The following is a 24727-nucleotide window of genomic DNA, read 5'->3' as shown; positions in this document are numbered from 1 at the left end:
TTTTCTACATTGATTTCACTCTGGCTCTGGGCTGTCAGATAAGGACGAGTCACTCAGAAGTTATACACTCTCGATCAATCAGGGGATCACTGTTATCTCAATGTGGCATATATGAAAGTGCATATATAATGTCATTAGTCTTCACATGATAGTCTTCAGGTGGGTTGATATGTACTCAAGGATCCTACAAAGTACCATTTTCTGATCATCATATGGGCAAAGTATTTCTCTCTAAGTTAAAGGGGATGCTCATTAACATATAAATGAGTATTATGGGCCAAGAGAAGCATTCGCTATCTACTTAAGAAAAGTATTCAGTCTACAGCGCAGTGTAACAGATGACATCACAGAATTTATTTGTAATTTGTTTGAAATAAAAAAAATCCCATTTTGGATAATGAGCTGTGAACTTTATGCCTCATTTCCATTAGGTAAGCTCCCTGAAGTGCAGGTTCATCTTTAATAGACCTACAAGAAGGAATCAGGCACATGCTTAAAGGGAAACTGTCAAAAGAAAATGACCTATTGTTTAAATTAGCTTTTTGTGTTACATTATTTTTTTTTTTTACTTTTAGGCATTTTTTTCCATATCACAATCTGTATTACAAATAAAAAATAGAAATCTTGTAATTTTCACACTGGGGCTGTTTAGACAGTAACTTCCTCTTATTTTAGGAAATAACATTAGTCACATGTACATAGCTACAATACTCAGATCCTAACCTTTTCTTTTGTATTGACGTGTCTAATGAGCATGCGCAAAAGTGATTGTGAAGAGAGGAGGCGCAGGGTGAGCTGTGATATCGCCTATTGGGATTGCTGTGTATAGAAATGTTACCTGTCAAAGTAGTTATGCTTCTGATGATATGGAGCCTGATGAAAACTGTCCATGAAAGGACAAGAACTATGGCCTCAAGTCATCATGACTGGCGTGAACAATGATGAGGGGGTGTGTTGGAGTCAGGCGCTCCTGATTCAGTAAGAGACATATGACTTTTAATGAATCAGGTGCATCTGACAAGTGACATGCAAATCCATATGCCTCACCAACATTCTTACTCCCATCAAGGACTGGAGTAGGAGTTCTGGAGGAAGAAGTGCCAGAGCTCATCATAAATTAGATAAACTGTTTCATCCTGCTCCCATCCTGCCCACTTTGGAACAGCTGTGCGAAATGGTTTTTGGAAATGGTAAAAGTTGAGATAAATTTGAGCAATTCCATATTGCACACAAATTTTGTGACTTTGTAGTTTACCATAATCTTTTTGATAAATCAGGGCAATTAAGGCAACAGAAATCCTAGTGACGAGTTTAAAAATTGCAGGATTAATTATTTTGTATTTTAAATAAAGATCATGATATACAGTTCTGGCAAAAATTAAGAGACCACTTCTAAATTTTCATTTTTTTGGATTTTTCTCTTCATATTTTTGAGTAAAATGTGAATTGTTCTTTTATTCTATAATGTACTGACAACATGTCTCCGAATTTCCAAGCAATACATTTTGTTTTTATTTTCTGAAAATAAGAAATGGTCAAAATAACAAAAAAATACATTGCTTTCAGATACCTCAAATAATGAAATGAAAACAAGTTCATAATCATTTAGAAACAGCAATACTAATGTTTTAACTCATGAAGAGTTCAGATATCAATATTTTGTGGAATAACCATGATTTTTAATCACAGCTTTCATGCGTCTTGGCCGCTTTCCACCAGTCTTTCACACTGCTTTTGGGTGACCTTATGCCTCTCCTGGTGCAAAAATGTAAGCAGTTCTTCTTTGTTTGATGGCTTGTGACTATCCATCTTCCTGTTGATTACATTCCAGAGGTTTTCAATGGGGTTCAGGTCTTGAGATTGGGCTGGCCCAGACCTGATTAATTCCTGCGCTCATTAGCATAAGACAAAAGATCGTTAGAAAAACTTTTTCTTAAGATCCCTTTATCTATGCTAGCATATACAGGGACAGTTAGGAAAGGATTAGCAATATGCACCCAGAACTGCTTGTGGTTCTGGGTGCATATTTCACCTGACAGGTTCCCTTTAACAGCCTACAGCTGATCTCCAGCCATGGTGACTTGATGGATAAAAGGTCTCTAGGAAGATCGATCTTGTGCAAGCCTAGATCGGTCCACGAAGGTCTTCTCCGCCATCAGTTTGCTGGTCTTCCTCCTTGCCTTGCTCCTTTTATTTTTCCAACCATTATGTCCTTCTCCAGTGATTCCTTTCGTCTTATGATGTGTTCAAAGTAGGCAAGTTGTAGCATGGTGACCCTTGCTTCAAGTTACATGTCTGGCTTGAAAGAATATCTCCGTACTCAAAAGATAAAGCATAAAGAGCAGTGCACTCACTGTGCAGTCATACCATCATGGGACAGTGCCGTACAGTCTGTGTGCCATCGGGCATGAATCTTCATATGACATAGATCTGTATACAGTTAGGTCCAAAAATATTTGGACAGTGACACAATTTTCGCGAGTTGGGCTCTGCATGCCCCCACATTGGATTTGAAATGAAACCTCTACAACAGAATTCAAGTGCAGATTGTAACGTTTAATTTGAAGGTTTGAACAAAAATATCTGATAGAAATTGTAGGAATTGTACACATTTCTTTACAAACACTCCACATTTTAGGAGGTCAAAAGTAATTGGACAAATAAACCAAACCCAAATTTTTTTTTTTATTTTCAATATTTTGTTGCGAATCCTTTGGAGGCAATCACTGCCTTAAGTCTGGAACCCATGGACATCACCAAACGCTGGGTTTCCTCCTTCTTAATGCTTTGCCAGGCCTTTACAGCCGCAGCCTTCAGGTCTTGCTTGTTTGTGGGTCTTTCCATCTTAAGTCTGGATTTGAGCAAGTGAAATGCATGCTCAATTGGGTTAAGATCTGGTGATTGACTTGGCCATTGCAGAATGTTCCACTTTTTTGCACTCATGAACTCCTGGGTAGCTTTGGCTGTATGCTTGGGGTCATTGTCCATCTGTACTATGAAGCGCCGTCCGATCAACTTTGCGGCATTTGGCTGAATCTGGGCTGAAAGTATATCCCGGTACACTTCAGAATTCATCCGGCTACTCTTGTCTGCTGTTATGTCATCAATAAACACAAGTGACCCAGTGCCATTGAAAGCCATGCATGCCCATGCCATCACGTTGCCTCCACCATGTTTTACAGAGGATGTGGTGTGCCTTGGATCATGTGCCGTTCCCTTTCTTCTCCAAATTTTTTTCTTCCCATCATTCTGGTACAGGTTGATCTTGGTCTCATCTGTCCATAGAATACTTTTCCAGAACTGAGCTGGCTTCATGAGGTGTTTTTCAGCAAATTTAACTCTGGCCTGTCTATTTTTGCAATTGATGAATGGTTTGCATCTAGATGTGAACCCTTTGTATTTACTTTCATGGAGTCTTCTCTTTACTGTTGACTTAGAGACAGATACACCTACTTCACTGAGAGTGTTCTGGACTTCAGTTGATGTTGTGAACGGGTTCTTCTTCACCAAAGAAAGTATGCGGCGATCATCCACCACAGTTGTCATCCGTGGACGCCCAGGCCTTTTTGAGTTCCCAAGCTCACCAGTCAATTCCTTTTTTCTCAGAATGTACCCGACTGTTGATTTTGCTACTCCAAGCATGTCTGCTATCTCTCTGATGGATTTTTTCTTTTTTTTCAGCCTCAGGATGTTCTGCTTCACCTCAATTGAGAGTTCCTTAGACCACATGTTGCCTGGTCACAGCAACAGCTTCCAAATGCAAAACCACACACATGTAATCAACCCCAGACCTTTTAACTACTTCATTGATTACAGGTTAACGAGGGAGACGCCTTCAGAGTTAATTGCAGCCCTTAGAGTCTCTTGTCCAATTACTTTTGGTCCCTTGAAAAAGAGGAGGCTATGCATTACAGAGCTATGATTCCTAAACCCTTTCTCCGATTTGGATGTGAAAACTCTCATATTGCAGCTGGGAGTGTGCACTTTCAGCCCATATTATTTATATAATTGTATTTCTGAACATGTTTTTGAAAACAGCTAAAATAACAAAACTTGTGTCACTGTCCAAATATTTCTGGACCTAACTGTATATATTTGAGGCACACAGAAGTACATTATTAGCTCTAAACACTTTACGGATGTATTACAAATTGTACTTGCCAACTTTTAGAACAGATTAGGCAGGAGAGTCAAAGAAAATAGTTTTTCAGAACACTGCTCTTTTTCAAATGCCCCACCACTTTGATGTCCTGTTTTTTGCTCCTTTAATTTGTGTCTTTATGGAAGAACTCTGATGACAGTGCATCCTGTTGTCACGCACATGTTACCAGTGAGGGGCACAGACAGAAGAGGTCCATGTGCAAGAACAGAAAAAGGGCCCATTGCAGTCCAATACCACCTGGTTTGGAGGTTGAAAGGTGGAAGTGGGCCCCTTAACCACTTGGGTCAGTGCGTGGCTGTACAGGTTGCACCGATGGTATATTTGTCCCTGCACGGTACCTTCCAGGAACAATGGGGGTTTTGAAGGTTTTGGTGGAGCCAAGGAGATTTCCCAACTCTTCTGGAGATTCTTCCTTTTGCATGATCCTCCTTGGTATTTCAGGAGCATTAGAGCATTGTCAAGTATGTTATAGATTAATTCAACATCGATACGTAATATTTCCGCATGCATGTGGCCATACGTGATAATATGTTGATTGGTGAGTGTCCGGCCTCTGGGATCCGCACTGATTGGCAAAGTGAGAACATTTTATAATCATTTAAATCAGGGGTGGGGAACCTCCGGCCCGCGGGCCGTATGCGGCCCGCCATGCCCTTTTATGCGGCCCCCGAGCAGATTCCCGGGGGCGGCAGTGCTCGAGCTGCCACCGCCATGTTGCGGGCCGCCGGCCCTTTAAATCCGCACATGTGCTGCTGTGCACCATGTGCTGCTGTGCACAGGTTTAGTGGTCTGCGTTGCCCGCCCTCTGGCCTCAGAGCTGCGTGCCCGCCCCCCGGCCCTCAGAGCTGCGTGCCCGCCCCCGGCCCTCGGAGCTGCGTGCACGCCCTCTGCCCTCGGAGCAGCGTGCACGGTGCCTGCTCTCCGGTGCTCGAGTCCAGCGCTGCTGTGTGTCCAGCGCCAGCCCTCTGCTGCTGTGTGCCCTGTCCAGTGCTTTGTGGCCCCCTACCCTCAGTGCTGTGTGCCCCCCAATTCTGTGTATCACCCTAGGTTTGTGTGTCCCTCCTCCCCCCACTGATGTCAGGGCTCCGCAAGTGATATCTGTGCCCCCCCAGTGGTGCCTGTGCCCCAGCCCCTCTTGTGTGGTGCCTGCACCCCAGCCCCTCTTGTGTGGTGCCTGCGCCCCAGCCCCTCTTGTGTGGTGCCTGCGCCCCAGCCCCTCTTGTGGCGCCTGCGCCCCAGCCCCTCCTGTGGCGCCTGCGCCCCAGCCTCTCCTGTGGCGTCTGCGCCCCAGCCCCTCCTGTGGCGTCTGCGCCCCAGCCCCTCCTGTGGTGTCTGTGCCCCAGCCTCTCCTGTGTTGCTTGTGCCCCCAGCGTCTATTGTGATGTGCATGTCCCCAGTGACTCGTGATATTTATGCCCCCAGCATCTCCTGTGACTTATATGTGTCGCCCTGGGCAAGCCAGGGGACACAGGTCTCACACACCACCACACCTTACATCCCAGTTAGGAACACCAAAGCTAACCAAAAATCCTTGTTGCCTTCCTCCAGAGGCTGATGGTTCACACCAGGGGGTGGGCCAGGCGGTTGGCTCCGCCCACCGAGGAGATCACAGCTCTGGAGGCGGGAAAAACCAGGCAGATAGAGTGTGGAGTTGAGCCCAGACAGGGCAAGAGTGAAGTCTAGCTGAGGGCTAGAAAGGAGTAAACAACTAAGTGAAAGTGAAGGAAGAAAAGTAGTAAAGGAAGAAAGCAAGAGTGGTGACAGAGAGAAAAGCCTGAAGTAGTCCAGCTGTGTGCAGGACAGGTCAGCAAGGTCAGCAACGGCGGTGACTGTCTGGAGGGGGACCGTTTGGAAGTTCCTGGAAGGACCCCGGAGGCTGTGTGCCCGGCGGTCTGGAGCAGTGTTCCGAAGGACAGTCAGCACCAGGGCAGGGGCCTCTCGGACCCCGGCAAGGCTAGGAGTCGCCAGAATTTGCCAAATCCGTCAGTGAAGGGGACGTAGATCCCCCAGCAACCAAGACCCGATTGAAGGCAACAGCCCAGCCAGTGTAGGAGAGACGCCGCCACCGCCAAGGCACCAGTTTCTCAGGGCCAGCGCCTGCGGGCAAAGAGTAGAGCTCCTCCGGTCCAGCTTGAAGCCGGGGAGCGGGTTACCGGTGGGGACCCATCGCAACCAACAAGTAAACAAAAGTGCAAGGAAAAGGGACATCACCGTCACCTACTGGGAGAGCAAGTGCAGCCGTCCGTGGGACCGTCTTACCAGCCGTTTGGTTTACCGTAAAAACTGTGTCAACGTCTCAGGCTGAGTGAGTACCACAGTGCCGCAAGGCACAGCGCTGCCCCCGCGTCCCTGCGCCCACCAGGCCCTGCACCTCCCAAGCCATCACCGGGCCCCGGGATCACCAACCCCTACCCACGGAGGGGGCAACATAACACCTGGCTGCTCCTCATCACCATCCCCGGGATCCCCACACCGAGCAGCGGTGGTGAAATCACCACAACCGTGGGTGGCGTCACGGACAATAAACAATCCCCACACCCAACAACCCCCTTTCACTCACGGGCGAGGAGCGCCGCTCGAGAACCCCCGGGATCCGGCCCACAGCTCGAGCCACCACTGAGCAGCAACCGCCGGACCCGAGCAGAAGGGGTGAGCGTAGTGTGCTGACACCCTCCTCCCCGCCCGCGACAACTTGGCGTCACGAACAGGATCTTACCGCTCTGCCGTTTGGTAGAGGTGCGCCTTGTTACCGCCGGAGATATCCGGCAGAAAAATTTCAGAAGCCGCCATCTTTGGCGCGAAAAGTTCCCGCTCGAGCGTCTTCTCGAGTAGTAGAGGCGCGAAGGCCAAAACCCCGCCCCGAGAAAGGAGGGGCCGGAAAGAGCTAAGGGGGACGCGATGGCGGCTGGCTGCATGTAGCTGCAGCTATAAAAGCAGGGACGCCAGGACTCTGCAGCAGTATTGGGTTCCTGGAAGGCACGATTGCCAATTGTACAACCCAACTCCCAACGAGGAAGCCCCCGCGCCTGGCATGGCGACGTGGTTGAGGGACCGGACCGTCCCTCTGAGTAACCGTCTGCAGGCTGATATGCAACTCCTCCTGGAGGAGTGGGAGACCGACATGGCGGACGTGGTGGCTGCTATGTGGAGACGCGAGGCAGAAGAGGATTTGGAGGAGCGGGTAAGCGACCCACGCCCCTGTATTCCTGAGGGATCGGCCATTGGAGCTGAGGGGCCCGGCCGGCTTCCGCTCACCCTACCTCTCTCCCTGCTACCCGTAATGGCTGCTGCCGCCCCACCATTAGGCCCGCTACCTGCCCAACCGGTAGCGATACCCTGCCCAGCCGCTCCGGCGGACCAGCCGGCTACAGACGTCCGGGACGTCCCTGAAGTACACCAGGGGGAACCGCTGGAGCCGCGGCCCCTTATAAGCGTGGTGCCTGAAGTCCCAATAGAGACTGTGCCAGACCCTGAGCCCGGAACCGTGGCCTGGATGAAGGCTCGGGTGATTCAGTTCCACCAGCGCCAGCAGGAACAAATCCTCCAGATGATGGAGCAGTGGACCAACGAGGTGGAGGAACTGATTACAACTGCCCCGATGTACGGAGGGGAAATGGATGTAGCAGAGTCGACTGGTGACCCACGTCCCTATGTCCTACCAGGACCGGCCGCTGCGGCTGAGGGGCCCGGCCTAGTCTCGGCCTATGCATCACCCTTGCCGTTGCTTATGGGGCGCCTCAGTGTAGACTCGCCTGGTCTGCTATTCCGTGCTACTGCCGAGGGATCTGAAGTGTTGGATGCTGGGGGCCAGGAGGCTGCGGCAGCTGGCGGTGACCCGCCTGACGTAGGAGCTCCAGCGGTTTGTCATACCCCGGGTACCGGTGAAAATGGATACCGGGTACCCCTGTCTCCGCCGGCATGTCGGTGCATGTTGGGCGTGCTGGTGGAGGGGGATGGAGCTGCCCTAGCTGAAGGCCTGGAGTAGGGCAGCGGAGCACCGTTGTCCAGTCCCCGCTGGGACCACCACTTTGTTGTTGTTGAAAAGTTGAAAAGTTTGAAAGAATGATAAGTGAAATGATCCGAAGTTCATCTGATTTTCCGTGTGATTGAACCGGCTGGAGCCGGCACCGTTGTCCCCGTGGGGATCGTTTAAAAGTTTTGCATGGAGGACTTTCCATGGACAAGCCCGTGAACTTGCAGGGCAACCACAAACGTTAAGTGGCTTGTAAATATGTTGTTTGCAGTTACCGTTTCCGCAGGCCGCCTCCGGAGAGGCAGGTTGGAGGGAGGGCCCTGAGCAGAGCAGGCTAGGGCCCAGCCACCAAAGGAACCGGTGGCTACCCTCTGGAGGGAAAGGACAGATCCCGCTCGGGTACCGTGTGCTGGACTGTGGGTCAAGGGGTGCTGCCTGGGCTTTAGGGGCAGCATCAGGGCCAGGTTGCTTGGGTGGGAGAGAGCGGAAACCGTAACCGTAAACCGTTATGCAACGTTAAGTAAATGTGCCTCCCGTTAAGGGAAGAGTTATTAAAAATGTATTTATGTTTGATTTACCATGTTATCTTTTGCAGAAAAATAAAACCGGTGTTGGACGGCAGCCCGCGGACGGTCTGCATTTTGCTAAGGGGGAATGTGTTGCCCTGGGCAAGCCAGGGGACACAGGTCACACACCACCACACCTTACATCCCAGTTAGGAACACCAAAGCTAACCAAAAATCCTTGTTGCCTTCCTCCAGAGGCTGATGGTTCACACCAGGGGGTGGGCCAGGCGGTTGGCTCCGCCCACCGAGGAGATCACAGCTCTGGAGGCGGGAAAAACCAGGCAGATAGAGTGTGGAGTTGAGCCCAGACAGGGCAAGAGTGAAGTCTAGCTGAGGGCTAGAAAGGAGTAAACAACTAAGTGAAAGTGAAGGAAGAAAAGTAGTAAAGGAAGAAAGCAAGAGTGGTGACAGAGAGAAAAGCCTGAAGTAGTCCAGCTGTGTGCAGGACAGGTCAGCAAGGTCAGCAACGGCGGTGACTGTCTGGAGGGGGACCGTTTGGAAGTTCCTGGAAGGACCCCGGAGGCTGTGTGCCCGGCGGTCTGGAGCAGTGTTCCGAAGGACAGTCAGCACCAGGGCAGGGGCCTCTCGGACCCCGGCAAGGCTAGGAGTCGCCAGAATTTGCCAAATCCGTCAGTGAAGGGGACGTAGATCCCCCAGCAACCAAGACCCGATTGAAGGCAAAAGCCCAGCCAGTGTAGGAGAGACGCCGCCACCGCCAAGGCACCAGTTTCTTAGGGCCAGCGCCTGCGGGCAAAGAGTAGAGTTCCTCCGGTCCAGCTTGAAGCCGGGGAGCGGGTTACCGGTGGGGACCCATCGCAACCAACAAGTAAACAAAGGTGCAAGGAAAAGGGACATCACCGTCACCTACTGGGAGAGCAAGTGCAGCCGTCCGTGGGACCGTCTTACCAGCCGTTTGGTTTACCGTAAAAACTGTGTCAACGTCTCAGGCTGAGTGAGTACCACAGTGCCGCAAGGCACAGCGCTGCCCCCGCATCCCTGCGCCCACCAGGCCCTGCACCTACCAAGCCATCACCGGGCCCCGGGATCACCAACCCCTACCCACGGAGGGGGCAACATAACACCTGGCTGCTCCTCATCACCATCCCCGGGATCCCCACACCGAGCAGCGGTGGTGAAATCACCACAACCGTGGGTGGCGTCACGGACAATAAACAATCCCCACACCCAAAAACCCCCTTTCACTCACGGGCGAGGAGCGCCGCTCGAGAACCCCCGGGATCCGGCCCACAGCTCGAGCCACCACTGAGCAGCAACCGCCGGACCCGAGCAGAAGGGGTGAGCGTAGTGTGCTGACACCCTCCTCCCCGCCCGCGACATATACATCAGAAGAGGGCTGGGGGCATATACATCACAAGAGGGGCTGGGGGCACATACATTACAGGATGGCTGGGGGCATATACATCACAGGACGAACTGGGGGCATAAAATAAGTTTTCAATATGTTTTGTTGCTCTATTTGATAGTTTTTCATTATTGTTATTGATTAATACTCCTCCCAAGCACACTATATATTTGCATTTTAATACTTTTATGGCCCTACAGGCCACCACTGGGAGCAGAAATCAGCAGTAGCTACACTGCATGGATGTGCACATTTTCCTATTGATAATACTGAATAATGAGAGGTATATTTTCTACAAAGAGTGGAATTAGCTACGGTCCTGATTTATGATTTGGATATTTAAGTATTTTTTATTGTTGTATTTTATATTTGCACTAGCATATTTTGCATGAAATTCATTAAAATAGGTGCAGCCTGTTTTACATATTAGTGTAAATTCAAAGCTTTTTTATTTTTGATCTATTGCTTTTTTTCCATCTTTTTAGAGCAAAAAGCCACAAGAATCTGTTGCACATAAGTCTTTAAAAAATATATAAATAAAAATGTAACCAAATATTGGACTCTACTACGGCATAGCAGTATAACTGCACACAGGTTCTGCAACAATTAGAAAAGTTGCAAATAATTATTAAGCTAAAAGATCTGAATAAGCAAAACCGCACCTATCAGATGTTTCTGCTGTGGTTTTTTTTCTGTAGCCAAAACCTGCTCTCCTGTGTTCAAAACGTCAGTTTTGCAGCACTTTCGCACCATATTTGTTGTTTTGTTTTTTTTGCAGTATTTTTGGTGCGAATTATATGTGTTTTTTGTCTACAGTACATGTTAAATAGAGTTATATTTACCAAAAATGCTTAACAAACGCAGTTTTTTCACTTTCTCGGAATGAAAAAAAATGCTTCAAAAAAAGTTGCAAAAATGCTGAAAGAATTGACATGCTAAAGATTTAAAAAACATGGCAGCCCTCAAAATCAGTCAGGAAAAAAAAAATCACAAGTGTGTGCATGAAATGTCTGAAATCCCATCTTTTGCTTGGATTGTAAAAAGCAGCTTTTGGTTGGCATTAAAAAAAAAATGCAACGAAAAAAATGCTGCATGTGAACGTAGCCTAATGCTAAACAAAAAAAGGTAACCAAGAAAAAAGGCACTAATGAAATAATTAATAAAGTGCAAATAAAAAAAAAAAAGTTGCAGAACCATTTTTGCTGCAGAAAAAAAATAGGCAAAGACAATGGCAATTGGCCCCTATATGCCCCCCCCCCCCTGCAGTATGCGTAGTGATTGGCATTGTTCAGCCCAGTGGTCTGGTAATATTATACTGATACCATTGGCTCTGTGATTTTTAGCATACAAGAAAATTATGATTTTATACAGTAAGAAAACGTCCAGCCATCATATACTGTACCGTCCAAGCGGAGCACTGGCAGTGCATTGTACTCTATGGAGGACAGAGGACAGAACTGATGGACATATTTTATTTATTGTCTTGTGTTTTGTAATTCGAAACAGAAAAGGAATCAAACTTTTATTCCTAAACTCTGGAATTCGTACAATAATAGCGATCTGCTGATGCTGCCTAGCACTTTGAGGATACGGCGCCTCTGTTTGGTTAATTTGCAATTACAGCTAATTAGAAAGTGGCCTACCTGTTGCTACGTCTGCTCTAATGTGCAGGCCACGCTCTGAGATAAATATACAGCGAGCAAATGTTCTGCCAATGCAACAACACTGATCAATCATATGCAATGTGCTTTAATTAAAACAGCAGCTCTTCCTATGCCGCACAGCGGGCCGTCTGTGGGGGAACACTGCCCTCTGGTGGCCACATTTATTACACATCACCTCTAGATTTAGGGTCCAATAGTAAGAAAATGTCTCACTTCTAGCTGTTAAAGAAGTATGTTATAATATAAAACAATTTCCTATTACACCTAACAAACCTTTACTTTCTAAACAACAATATAAGCTACAGTGATTGAGAATGATGTGATTAAGGTGAAAGAAAAGAAAATATAACATATATTATATATATATATATATATATATATAGTACACTATGGACACCATGACTGCAGAAATAATAACCCCAAAATGACAAGGGTCCTATTAAAGTCTTGCTAATTAAAAGTAGAGCTGAAAGTTTACGGAAGTCCTGGTCCTCCTAGCCCTGAACCTGGCTAGTGGTTCAACTAGTTAAGACCAAAATGTGTTTGTTTGGTTTTATTTAGTAAATATACAATGGAACATCTTTATTTTTCTTATTAACTTTCTCACTTTTCCCACTTCCCCATTAACTATAATGTATTATATCATGTGATGTAATAATAACATAATATATGCTGATGGGGATACAAAATGTTATCATGTTCAATACTTTATATAGTAATGCTGACCTGGCAATATGATTCCTCAGGTCAGTACGAGTACGTAAATACAAACATGTTTAGTTTTGAAAAAAAAAAATCAGAATTTGGTAAAAAAAAAAAAAAAAAAAATGTACTTTTGTTGCATTTTCTGAGTAACATTCTTATTTTTCAGGATCTGGGGCTGTGTGATGGCTAATTTTTTATGCCCTGAGCGGACAATTTATATTGGGGTAGATAAGATGTTTTGATTGCCTTTTTTGCTTTTTAAGGCAATGTTGAGTTGACTAAAAAAAAACGTAATTTTGGTGTTTTGATTTTTTTTTTCTCATTACGTTGTTTACCGATCATATTAATTTATTTTACATTTTGATAGATTGGATATTTCTGAAAGCGGTGATACCAAATATGTGTATTGATTTATTTTTTATTGTTTTATTTCTAACGCGGCAAAAGTGGTTGATTTAAAGTTTGAGTTTCTTTAATTTTTTTAAAACTTTTCACTATATTTAATAGTCCGCTTAGGGGACTTGAAGCTGCAATCATACGATCACTTGTGCTATACATTGTAATTCATAAGCATCACACTGTATAGCAGAAATCATGATCTCCTATGAATGTTGGCTCGCAGCCAGTGTTCAGAGGAGGATCGTGATGACAAACACAGGGGTCATCAGCTGACCGCAGTTGTCATGAAGAGCCATCAGGACAACCCATTTTCAGTGATTGACAGCGGCATTTGTCTGACTAACAGCTGAGGGTGGAACTCCGATCCAATCGCGACTGTTAAGGCTGCTTTACACCAAACAATCTATCGTGCGATAGATCGTCGGGGTCACAGTTTTTGTGACGCACATCCGGCATCGCTGGCGATGCCGGCCTGTGTGACACCTCCTAGCAACGTAGTATCACTCACAAATCGTGAGTCGTGTACTGCTCGCTAGGTTCCATAATATCCTTTAATTTAGTTGTTCATCGTTTCCGGGGTAGCACACATCGCTCCGTGTGACACCCCGGGAACGATGAACAGGAGCTCACCTGCGTCACGCGGCCGCCGCCGGCTATGTGAAGGAAGGAGGTGGGCGGGATGTTTACGTCCCGCTCGTCTCCGCCCCTCCGCTTCCATTGGCCGGCGGCCATGTGAAGTTGCTGTGACGCTGAACATCCCTCCCACTCCAGGAAGTGGACGTTCGCCGCCCACAGCGTGGTCGCACAAGAGGTAAGTACGTGTGACGGGGGGTTACTGACTTTGTGCGACACGGGCAGCGATTTGCCCGTGACGCAAAAAGGACGGGGGCGGGTACGATCGATTGTGAAATTGTACAATCGGTCACACCGTGCAAAGCAGCCTTAAAGCCTGCTTTACACCTTACGATCCAGTATACGATATCGCATGCGATCGTAACCGCCCCCATCGTATGTGCGGCATGTTCAATTTGTTGAATGTGCCGCACAAACGATTAACCCCTGTCACACTTACCCGTCCATACGACCTCGATGTGGGCAGCAAATGTCCACTTCCTGGAGTGGGAGAGACGTTCGGCGTCACAGCGACATCACGCGTCACGTGGCCAATAGAAGCGGAGGGGCGGAGCTGAGCGGGACGTAAACATCCCGCCCACCTTCTTCCTTCCGCATTGCTGGCCGGGAGCCGCAGGATGCAGGTAAGATCTGTTCATTGTTCCCGGGGTGTCACACACTGCGATGTGCGCTACCCCGGGTATGATGAACAATCTGACGTTCAATTCTAGAGAAATGAACGATGTGCGTGCGATGAACGTATTACCGTTCAATCGCAATCGCACGTACCTGTCACACACTGCAATGTACCTTACAATGCCGGATGTGCATCACTTACGACGTGACCCCGCCGACACATTGTAAGATACATTGCAGCGTGTAAAGCGGGCTTAAGAAGCCTTTAGCTGTCAAGTGTCGGGAAAGATGCGGGCTCAGCATGTGAATCCACATCAAATCCAGGGGCACAGCCGATTATGTAAATATACATCATCAGTTGTGAAGGGCTTAAAGAGGTTGTCTTAAGTTTTCTAATAGGTAACATTACAAAGTGCTAATAAAAACAAAAGTGTATTTTTTTTGCAAAATAAAACACCAAGCATCATTTAATCACTTCTGTCAAAACTGACTCTACAGCAATGCTTCACCAGTTGAGGGTTATCTACTGTATTGCTGTAAAGTAGGAAGAACAGTCAGAATCATAGTGCAAATATGTCAAAAAGTATACAAACAGAAATGTCTCATCATATATAGTAATATGTGACAGGCTTTTAAAAGATTTATTCCCCAAATTGCAATATAAATTTACTAATTTTTGCTAATATATCTCAGTTATAAGTCTGCCCCGATTGCACATAGCACCCGCCCCCCAAAAAAAGGAATGTCACTCCATGCTCTATTTACTCACCAGTTGCCATTAAAACTGACCAGCTATAGCTCCAACAATCCTTGTTGATTATATGCATCACAGCCTTTCTCTGCTCATGAGAGTAATGATGTCACTGAAAGGAGTAGATCTACCCATATTACAGTACCCTTCTTAACAGGAACCAGCAATGTGCTTATGTGCAACTATCTTTTTTTCCAAGATGGGGCTGTGCATAGAGTTGCTGAAAGACGTTATACACTGCAGTATGGGGCTGCATATACAAGGGTCTGATAGGAGTGATATACTGCAGGATAGGGCTGTCTATAAAAAGGAGGGATATAATGTGTTCTGTACTTCAGGTTGGGGCTGTATATAGCTGGATAGGATAGCAGTGATATACTGTAGTATGGGGCTATATATAGAAGGGGTCTAAAAGGTGCAATATTTTGCAGGGTGGAGCTGTGCATAAATAGGCTGAAATTAGTGATATATTGCAAGATGAGACTGTGTACAGAGTGGCTCACATGAGTGATATACTTCAGGATGGGGCTGTACTGTATATAGAGGGAGCTAAAAACTGATATTCTTCTGGATGAAGCTGTGTATAGAGGGGCTAAGAGGACTAATATACTGCAAGATGGGGTAGTATATAGAGGGCCTGACAGGAGAGTTATACTGCAGGATGGGGCCATGTATAGAGGTTATGAGGAGTGATATAATACAGGATGGAGTTGTATATAGAGGCGCTAGTAGGAGTGGCGCTGTATGTTACCTGCAGCTTAAAAAAAACTCCAAATGCTGCTCTAATAATGCATACAACAAAAGAAAATCTTCTACTAAATGCATCAGAACAGCATTTGTAGTTTTAGATCACTGAACTGTCAGCAGCAGGCAACAAACACAACTCTGCACTGCCTAGTAATTACTAGCTCCATTGTGGAGGAGTAGAGGAGGGTATTAACTGGAATAAGCAGTGTAATACCACATAAATTTATACTGATGTACAATGTTCTAGATGGCAGAAGATAAAATCAGTCAGGCAGGCTGCTGTACAGGACGAGAGAGTGAACAGAAGCAGAAGGTAAATTCTACTCTTAGTTTAGCTTGATCATAATTAAAGAGGTGGGACTAGTCTGCAGCACATATGGGGTTAGTGGTCACAGTAGAGATGAGTAGACCCGTGGAAGTTCAGTTCGGCGGCTTTATCCAGACTTTAGATAAAGTTCAGTTTGGGACTCGGACTTGATCTGAACCCCAATGGAAGTCACTAATTGGGCAGTTCAGTTCTCCACCCACATGAAGCCAGCCAGAAACAGATCACTTCCAGAGGTGGGTGGGAGGGGTTTTTCCAATTTTTTTGTTTGGTGCACACTACATGCGATCACGCTGTTGTTACCCCCAGTGTGCGATGTTCAAACACTGCAAGAAGCTTACACCGAGCACCGTGCGTAGCCGAGCACAGTGGTTTTCATATGTAAAGCAACTGAATTCTGAACTTTGTTAAGTCTGTGATCGATACAAACACCGAACACCGAACCTCAGGTTCACTCATCTCTATTCTGTAGCACTAAGGAAATGCAAGTGTTGCTGGGAAATGTAGTTTTTGCAGAGAAGTACAGGACCACCCATTCTGCTGAGTGAAGCTGGATGCAGCGAGGGACAGACTGATACACGATACAAAGAGTAGATGAAAGAGACTTTATATTGGGCTCAGTCTGTACATTAACAATAAGTATGAATCTACTGTGCTTAGTTAAAAATAATGTGATTGTGAGAATAATTCTTTAAGAGTCATGTGATGTTGTGCCCTTACCTAAAACATTTTGTCACACATTGCCCACGAATGAAAGGCTTGAAGGCACACCATAGAAGATGCCCTTGCCATTATGACTACAATATAAGGAAAGGCTTCATATCTAAAAATTTCCACCTTCCACACTCTTTATACAAAAGTTATCTAACCATAGTATAATATAGACAAATTCTCAGAAATCCGACCCTTTCCCAAATCACAGACTGGGGAACTGCATTGTAGCAAACTTCACTTTCCTGTAAAGGACTGAAACAGATCCATTATAATAGAGCGAAATCAATTGTAAAAAGCAAACAGTGAGATAAATGTAGTGTGCACAGCACCCCGGCACTCTAATGCAGGGGACGAGAGCAAGATTGATAAAGGCAGAAAAAGAGACAGGACATATAGGTCAATGTTTGCCGCTTGCCGGTGCCAAAGAAGATTTTAATGACACTTATTTTAATGGAAGCGATCTCTCGTGCGGCTGAAGCTGGAATCAGTCTATTGAATAGGGGCACGCCGGCGAGCGCAGGAAAGTAGGGAATACATCTTGTTTTTCGAGTGGAGCAAAATGCCAGTCAAGTCTCTAATTGTCGTAACTATACCAAGGGTGCTTTGTAAAAGCAATTTCTGAATACCAAATCCAGTTAGATTACTCTCCCCTTCATATTTCATGTTCAATGTTCCTCTAAGTAAAATATGCACTTTCCTTCTCTCGTTCCGTTACGTAAAAGGCAAGGGCGCGCTTTTTTTTTTTTTTCTCGATAATGCACATCTTAAACTTTTCATTAAACAACCACATTTAAATTCTACCTTTTTCTGCACTCTGACATTTTTGTCTGGCATTTTCATTAATTTTTGCGACATACATAAATGTAGCTGAAATGTTAACTGATCAATACTTTGTCTCTCTCATGTAGCACTAGAACACCGCTCCCAGAGGAACACACAGCGGTACCGAAATTAAATGTGTAAAATATCAAATGTTAATGTTAAACACAGCAGCACTTAGAACGACTGAAAAGGCTAAAACAATTCCAAATGGACAGATGGTACCACAAATTATCTACAATCACTTTTAAAGATTAAAGTTTGTCCCGTGGAATAATTCATTGACGCTCGCTTAAGTGTGTCCTTTCGCTGATGGCTCGCTTGTCCAATTATTTTTTTGCGCTCGTTACAGTGAGAAATGAAAGCAATAGAGGAAGAGGAAAAGAGCAAAGAAACAAGACACGGGCACGACGCTGCGCAACTCCTAAATCTACATTTCCTGACGTTAACTTAAAGCAGGCAGCTTTATAAGTGAAGATGTAGCAGAATCCACTCGGTTGAGTTCAATAACCAAATAGTTTTACCATTTCGGGCCTTTATGATATTTAATAAAAAATAGTTTTACCGTTTCGGGCCTTTAGGATATTTAATAAAAAGGGTAAATCAATAGTTTGACTTATGGTTTTAGCAAATATGTAAAAAAAAAAAGTTTAAAAATTTTGTGCAAAAACTTTTTGTATTACTATAGAACTTTCACACCAGAATTTTTGACATTTTACACATGCACAGCGGTTTATTGCAAACCCCTATCAGATGAAACAGAAACTTCCAGAATACATCTAATGTGGATACACATAACACTAGCAATATTTTACCAGCATTAAAGAAATGTATTAAGATTTAAGATATTGTAGCAGGTTTTCATGTCAGTCCTATGTAAAACAAGAAAGAAGGGGTTTGAAACAATACAGAAAAAAAGGTCATTTTTAAACACCAAATATAACTCCAATGGCAATTATTATTAAATGCACAAATCCAACACAGTGTAATAAGTGGTCACATCTCACGGATGTATCAAAAGTGTGATGCTGCTGTAGTGTCTCACTGTCCGCATCACTGAGGACGACCATTCCTGCAGCTCAGCATTCCTCACATAGGTAAACCGCACAACGCCGCCTCTGTTTCTGCAAATTACATTTCAGAAATTACTAGAATTTGTTTTTACTTGAGTTTATTCTTGATATGTATAAATGTCTACAATATAGTAATTGTCTAATAAAAGTATAATACAATAGATGGCGAATGTTCACCACAGTATGGAAAGAGCCGAAAAATGTCATGAATTATTCAGAAAGTAAGTTCACCTTTAAGTGTCCCTTAGGAAATGCCTAATAAATGTGAATGTCGTGTATATATATATATATATATATATATATATATATCACTAAAGGTGAGGAAAGGCTTCAAATGTCCACCCTTTTCCCATTATATTCATACAGACATATACAGAGAGACAGTGATCTATGCTTATCCGAGTATTTCTATCATGGAATACATATGTATTGCCTATAAACCTATCAGAATCTTCCAAAGACATGACATCATCATATGGGCTGTCCCATATTGTTTAAAGGCATAGTACTCTTAGGGCTCATGCGCACGTTGCATACTTACATGCATTTATGCTGCGTATTGCACTGCAGTGTAAATGCATGCATCCTGCATCCCCAGCACAATCTATGTAGATTGTGCACGTATCATGCACATGTTGCTTTTTTGATCGCAGTGATTTGGGTGGTAAAATTTTGACCCAAATCCATGCGTTCATAAAAGCAGCATGTCAATTATTCCGTGCGCTATGGATGCAGCTCCCACTCTGTCTATGGCGGGGGCAGCAGCCAGAGCACATGAAATCGGCTTTTTTTATACAAAAAAACTGCATCCATTATGCAGTGTTTCTGCAGCGATTTGAAGCGCACATGTGCTGTCAAATCGCTGCAGAATATTCAGCAGGTACGTGCGCATGAGCCCTAAGTGTATGTAAATTTTTGACTTTGAAGAAAGTAATAAAAATGCCTTAAACATCTCTCTTCCTCATTATTCTCGAATTTGGCAAATATAAATAATTTTGGTTCCTAATTGACCTAAAACGGGAAAGGTTTATTCTGATTTCATGTCAGATAGTGAGAAAAACATGCAGATGTGTCTTTTTAGATAGTGTATGTAAACTTCCGGTTTCAGCTGTATATATATATATATATATATATATATATTTATACACACACACACACACACGCTAGTGTGTATATACCGTATACACACATAGATAGGTATAGATCTGACTTACTCTCTCTCTCTATATATATATATTACATGTATATTAAATACAGTAAAATATGGCTCAATTCATTGTGATATCATGATGTGTTTTCTGCGATCAATTTTACATAGGACTTCAGATCACAGGCTATGAAAGTGGACCCACAGAGGGGGCCTGAAGAATAAAATAACAAATTCAGCTCTGCTACATCTGTAGTTCTTTGCAATGCATAACTCACATATCTAAGACTTAAGTGGGCTTTACACGCAACAACATCGCTAACGAGATGTCATTGGGGTCACGGAATTCGTGACGCAAATCCGGCCTTGTTAGCGACGTCGTTGCGTATGAAACGCAGGAACAACCTGTTAACGATCAAAATTACTTACCAAATCGTTGATCGTTGACACATCGTTCCTATCCCAATTATCGTTGCTGTTGCAGGACGCAGGTTGTTAGTCGTTCCTGCGGCAGCACACATCGCTATGTGTGACACCGCAGGAACGAGGAACTACATCGTACCTGCAGCTGCCGCCAATGAGGAAGGAAGGAGGTGGGTGGGATGTTCGGCCCGTTCATCTCCGCCCCTCCGCTTCTATTGGGCGGCCGCTTAGTGACGTCGCTGTGACGCCGAACAAACCTCCCCCTTAGAAAGGAGGCGGTTTGCCAGTCACAGCGACGTCGCTAGGCAGGTAAGTCCGTGTGACTGTTCCTAGCGATGTTGTGTGCCACAGGCAGCGATTTGCCCGTGACGCACAACCGACGGGGGCGGGTGCTTTCACCAGTGACATCGCTAGCGATGTCGCTGTGTGTAAAGCCCGCTTAAGGGTAGGGTCACACCACCATATAAAAAATGGGTCCAATTTTCATCCAGAAAAGTGGGATGACTTTTTTCTATCTATGTGCTGTACGTTTTTTTTTTCCAGCAGCAGTTATTAATCCTCTACCATTAAATAACGTTGCAAGGTTTTAATAAGAGAGTGCAGTGATTTTCTTCATATTGACTGCACTTGGACCAAAAATACGGTGGTGTGAACGAGGCCTAATAGTGACTTTTTAGCTGCACTATTTCCGGATGGAATAATGTCACATATACTATAATTTCCATAACTAAATAGAAATCTAATTTCAAACATGACATTAAAGTTTTTTTCTTAATACCTGCATATTTTAATAATGTGATACTTAAATAGTATCTACTTCAAATTGTCACCCTACTTCATAGTACCAGCGTCCAGTCCGTGGTGTCACTGCAGGGGTTAAGGTGTGGAGGTTCCTAATCAGCTGTTTAGCGCTGTATACCCTCTCCTACAGACAAAGGTGAGGCGCACGTACCTACTGCACCACCGCCATGCATAAAATATAGCACATAAATTATACACTCCATTTTCTCATTATAACTTAGTCTCACGTTATTTTCCTCCGTGCGTACCCAGAGATGACCTTTACCTGCTGCCAGTGAAGCCCTGGCATAAGGTACATTATACGCATATGGCACTGATGTTCAATTTCTTCTCTTCAAATTAATTATGATTCTAACAATGTTCCAAGTGAAGGGAAGCCCCATCAGGCATATAGAGATTAAACTTCATTTTTTCAAATACCAAACCAAACCATATTACCTTAAAATGTCCTTGCACGCCGGCTAAGTAAAACATTAAAGCAACAGTGCCTCCCACATAAGGGCGACACAGAAGACGTCCTCTGCCGTCATTTTAATATTTATAATAATGACAGATTTAATGCCAGGTAACTGATAAAAAAAAGATTAAATAGCAGCGGCTCTGCGGTAAATGCTCACAAACAGATTTAACTTTTGCCTTTAATATTTAGGTCGGTAAAATACATAAGTGAGATTTCATTTATCTTAAAGTGACACAGATAAAAAGCAGATTATATACAACAAAGTCATGATAATCCTTCTTATAAGCACCAATTGTAAAAACGAGAAATACAGCGGTCACAAAATAGCACATAATGGACAGAACGGCAGGAGGATAGGAAGGAAGGAGGATGGAGAGGAAGAGCAGAAGAAAAGCGATACACTGCCATCAACTTACACAGAACTCTACTTCTCAATAAACTATCTACAATAGCTATCTATTATCTATCTATCCCTCTATCTATCTATATATCTATTATCTATCTATCCATCTATCTATCTATCTATCCCTCTATCTATCTATATATCTATTATCTATCTATCCATCTATCTATCTATCTACCTATCATCTATCTAACTATCTATGCATCTGCCTATCTATATATTATCTATCTACCTATTATCTATCTATTATCTATATATCTATCCTCTTTCTATCTATATATATTATCTATCATCTATCTATATCTATCTATCCCTCTATCATTCCATCTATCTATCTCTCCATCTATCTATCTCTCCATCTATCTACCTATCTATCTATCTATCTCTCCATCTATCTATCTATCTACCTATCTATCTCTCCATCTATCTATCTATCTATCCATTATCTATCTATCTATCTATCTCTCCATCTCTCCATCTATCTATCTATCTATCTCTCCATCTATCTATCTCTCCATCTATCTATCTACCTATCTAACTATCTATCTACCTATCTATCTCTCCATCTATCTATCCATCTATCTCTCCATCTATCTATCTCTCCATCTATCTATCTACCTATCTATCTCTCCATCTATCTATCTATCTATCTATCCATTATCTATCTATCTATCTCTCCATCTATCTATCTATCTATCTATCTATCTATCTATCTATCTATCTATCTATCTCTCCATCTATCTATCTCTCCATCTATCTATCTACCTATCTAACTATCTATCTACCTATCTATCTCTCCATCTATCTATCCATCTATCTCTCCATCTCTCCATCTATCTATCTCTCCATCTATCTATCTCTCCATCTATCTATCCATCTATCTCTCCATCTCTCCATCTATCTATCTCTCCATCTATCTCTCCATCTATCTCTCCATCTATCTATCTATCTATCTATCCATGTATCTATCTATCTATCTACCTACCTATCTATGCATCTATCTATCGTAAAAATAGAAACAGCATAAATAAATATAGATTAATTAGATGCAAAGCCCCCAACAAACCATACTTCTCCTGGCAAACAATATATTAGCAAAGAAGGCAGACAGAACTCCAAATAAAGTGAAAAGTGGTCTTTTAACAGCCCATATGGCAAGTCACACCATATGGACTATTAAAGGGCCACTTTTTCACTTTATTTAGAGTGCTGCCTGCCTTTTTTGCTCATCTATCTACATTATCTAGCTATAAAAATAGAAAAAAGGAGCAGCACATTAATGGAATACCTAGCGGTGCAAATCCTTCTGGACAACATCCAAATCGTACCATAAATAGTGATCAAAGAAGAAGGCAGCAATCAAATAGAAGATGCAAAAAAAGGGACCTATTTATTAGTCCATCCAGTGTGGCACCATTCTATTCTTAAGAAAGATCCAATAGAACCGAAATGTTGCCACACCAGATGGACTAATAAATAGGTCCTCACTTTCGCATCTTCTATTTGAGTGCTGCCTTCTTTTTTGATCACTAGCTATCCATTTATCTATCTATCCATCCTTCTATCTGGCTAATGAAAAAATAGAAACAGCATAAACAATTGAAATTTAGTTACAAAAATCCCCACGAACCATAATCCTCCTGGTAAACGATGTATAAACCAAAAAAAAATTGGCAGCACTCCCAACAAAGTGAAAAAAGTGGACTTTATTAGCCCATGTGGCGTGGCAACGTTTCGGTTGTGACGAAGAAGGTTGTGATAGCTTGAAGAAGGTTGGTCACAACCGAAACATGGCCACACCATATGGGCTAATAAAGTCCATTTTTTTCACTTTATTTGGAGCGCTGCCTTTCCTTTTTTTGCCTGTCTATCTACAGTATCTATCTTCTATCTATCTATCTATCTATCTATCCATCCATCTATCTATCTATCTATCTATCTATCTTTTATCTATCTATCTATCTCTCTATCTATCTACCCATAGAGTAAAGACAAAGGTTTGAACTCAAACACAATAACGAGCTTTCCTCAAGGTTCAATATTGTGTTTGGAGGTGAAACATCGTATTTATTCCATGGATGAATAAAAATTGTCCTTAATTTTCTATTTGAATGGCACTGAAGTGCTGCCTTTTTTTTCTTTTGTCTCTGGATATCTGGGTGACTATCCTGTCTTTTACTAGTGCTCCTTTAATTCTCCACCTATCTATGTATCTTTAATATATATATCTAGAGCATTTATATGCATCAATTTATCTAAATGTTTGTCTGTCTGTCTATATCTATGTACAATATATACAGTATCAACAGCATCTATCGATCTTACTAGAGTATCTATATATTTATCTACTATATATATATATATATATATATATATATATATATATCTCGTGCATATAAATATACTGTATATATATACTGTATACATATAGATATAGCTACAGTATCTAAAAGCATACGTCTGTGTGTATCTATCTGCAGTACCTATCTATGTCTCTATATCTTTGTACAGTATCTACATGTATACAGTATCTATATACAGTATAATATATTTCTACAGTATCTAGCTGAGAAATACATTACTTGTTACTTCAATCCAAACTTCTCGGACTAACAGAGAGGTGGAGGTTTATGTTCTGTTCATCAGCTTTGAGGGACTGGGAATTAGAGGATGAGTAATTGTGGACTCTCCTCATTAATTGTTGTGCACCGAGTTGGCGAGATGACATTTATAACTTACATTCCTTTTAGAAAACAGAACGGATGAGATAATTATGTAAGACAGGAGAGGATTATCATACCAAGAAAGCAGCAAGACTCCTTTGGGGTGAGTCCCAATCAAAGCAACTGTTAATATAGTAGGCTGCATTGATGAGCACCATGACACAACGCTTCATGCGGATAAAGTTCCTCAGCAGTAACTGTGAGAAAGATGAAAAGATGAAAATATTATCAGAACAATTAAGTCTCAGAGTGACCTGGAAG

General features: G+C 43.5%; 1 protein-coding gene across 7 annotated transcripts in view; it reads right to left on the bottom strand.

Moving 5' to 3' along the window:
- MCTP1 (multiple C2 and transmembrane domain containing 1) overlaps positions 1-24727 on the bottom strand; it is a 1233450-nt gene that overhangs the window by 352517 nt on the left and 856206 nt on the right. For 6 of the 7 annotated variants that reach the window (XM_075325086.1, XM_075325087.1, XM_075325088.1 and 3 more), the window contains one exon: positions 24544-24663. In XM_075325086.1, the coding sequence (XP_075181201.1) occupies positions 24544-24663 (120 nt within the window). Of the gene's footprint in view, positions 1-24537; positions 24664-24727 lie in introns of those variants that run through there. The other variant, XM_075325091.1, reaches the window with a different exon arrangement.

The sequence above is a fragment of the Anomaloglossus baeobatrachus genome, chromosome 1, assembly GCF_048569485.1.
Source record: "Anomaloglossus baeobatrachus isolate aAnoBae1 chromosome 1, aAnoBae1.hap1, whole genome shotgun sequence".
Lineage (NCBI taxonomy): Eukaryota > Metazoa > Chordata > Amphibia > Anura > Aromobatidae > Anomaloglossus > Anomaloglossus baeobatrachus.
This window is presented reverse-complemented; position numbering and strand designations above follow the sequence as displayed.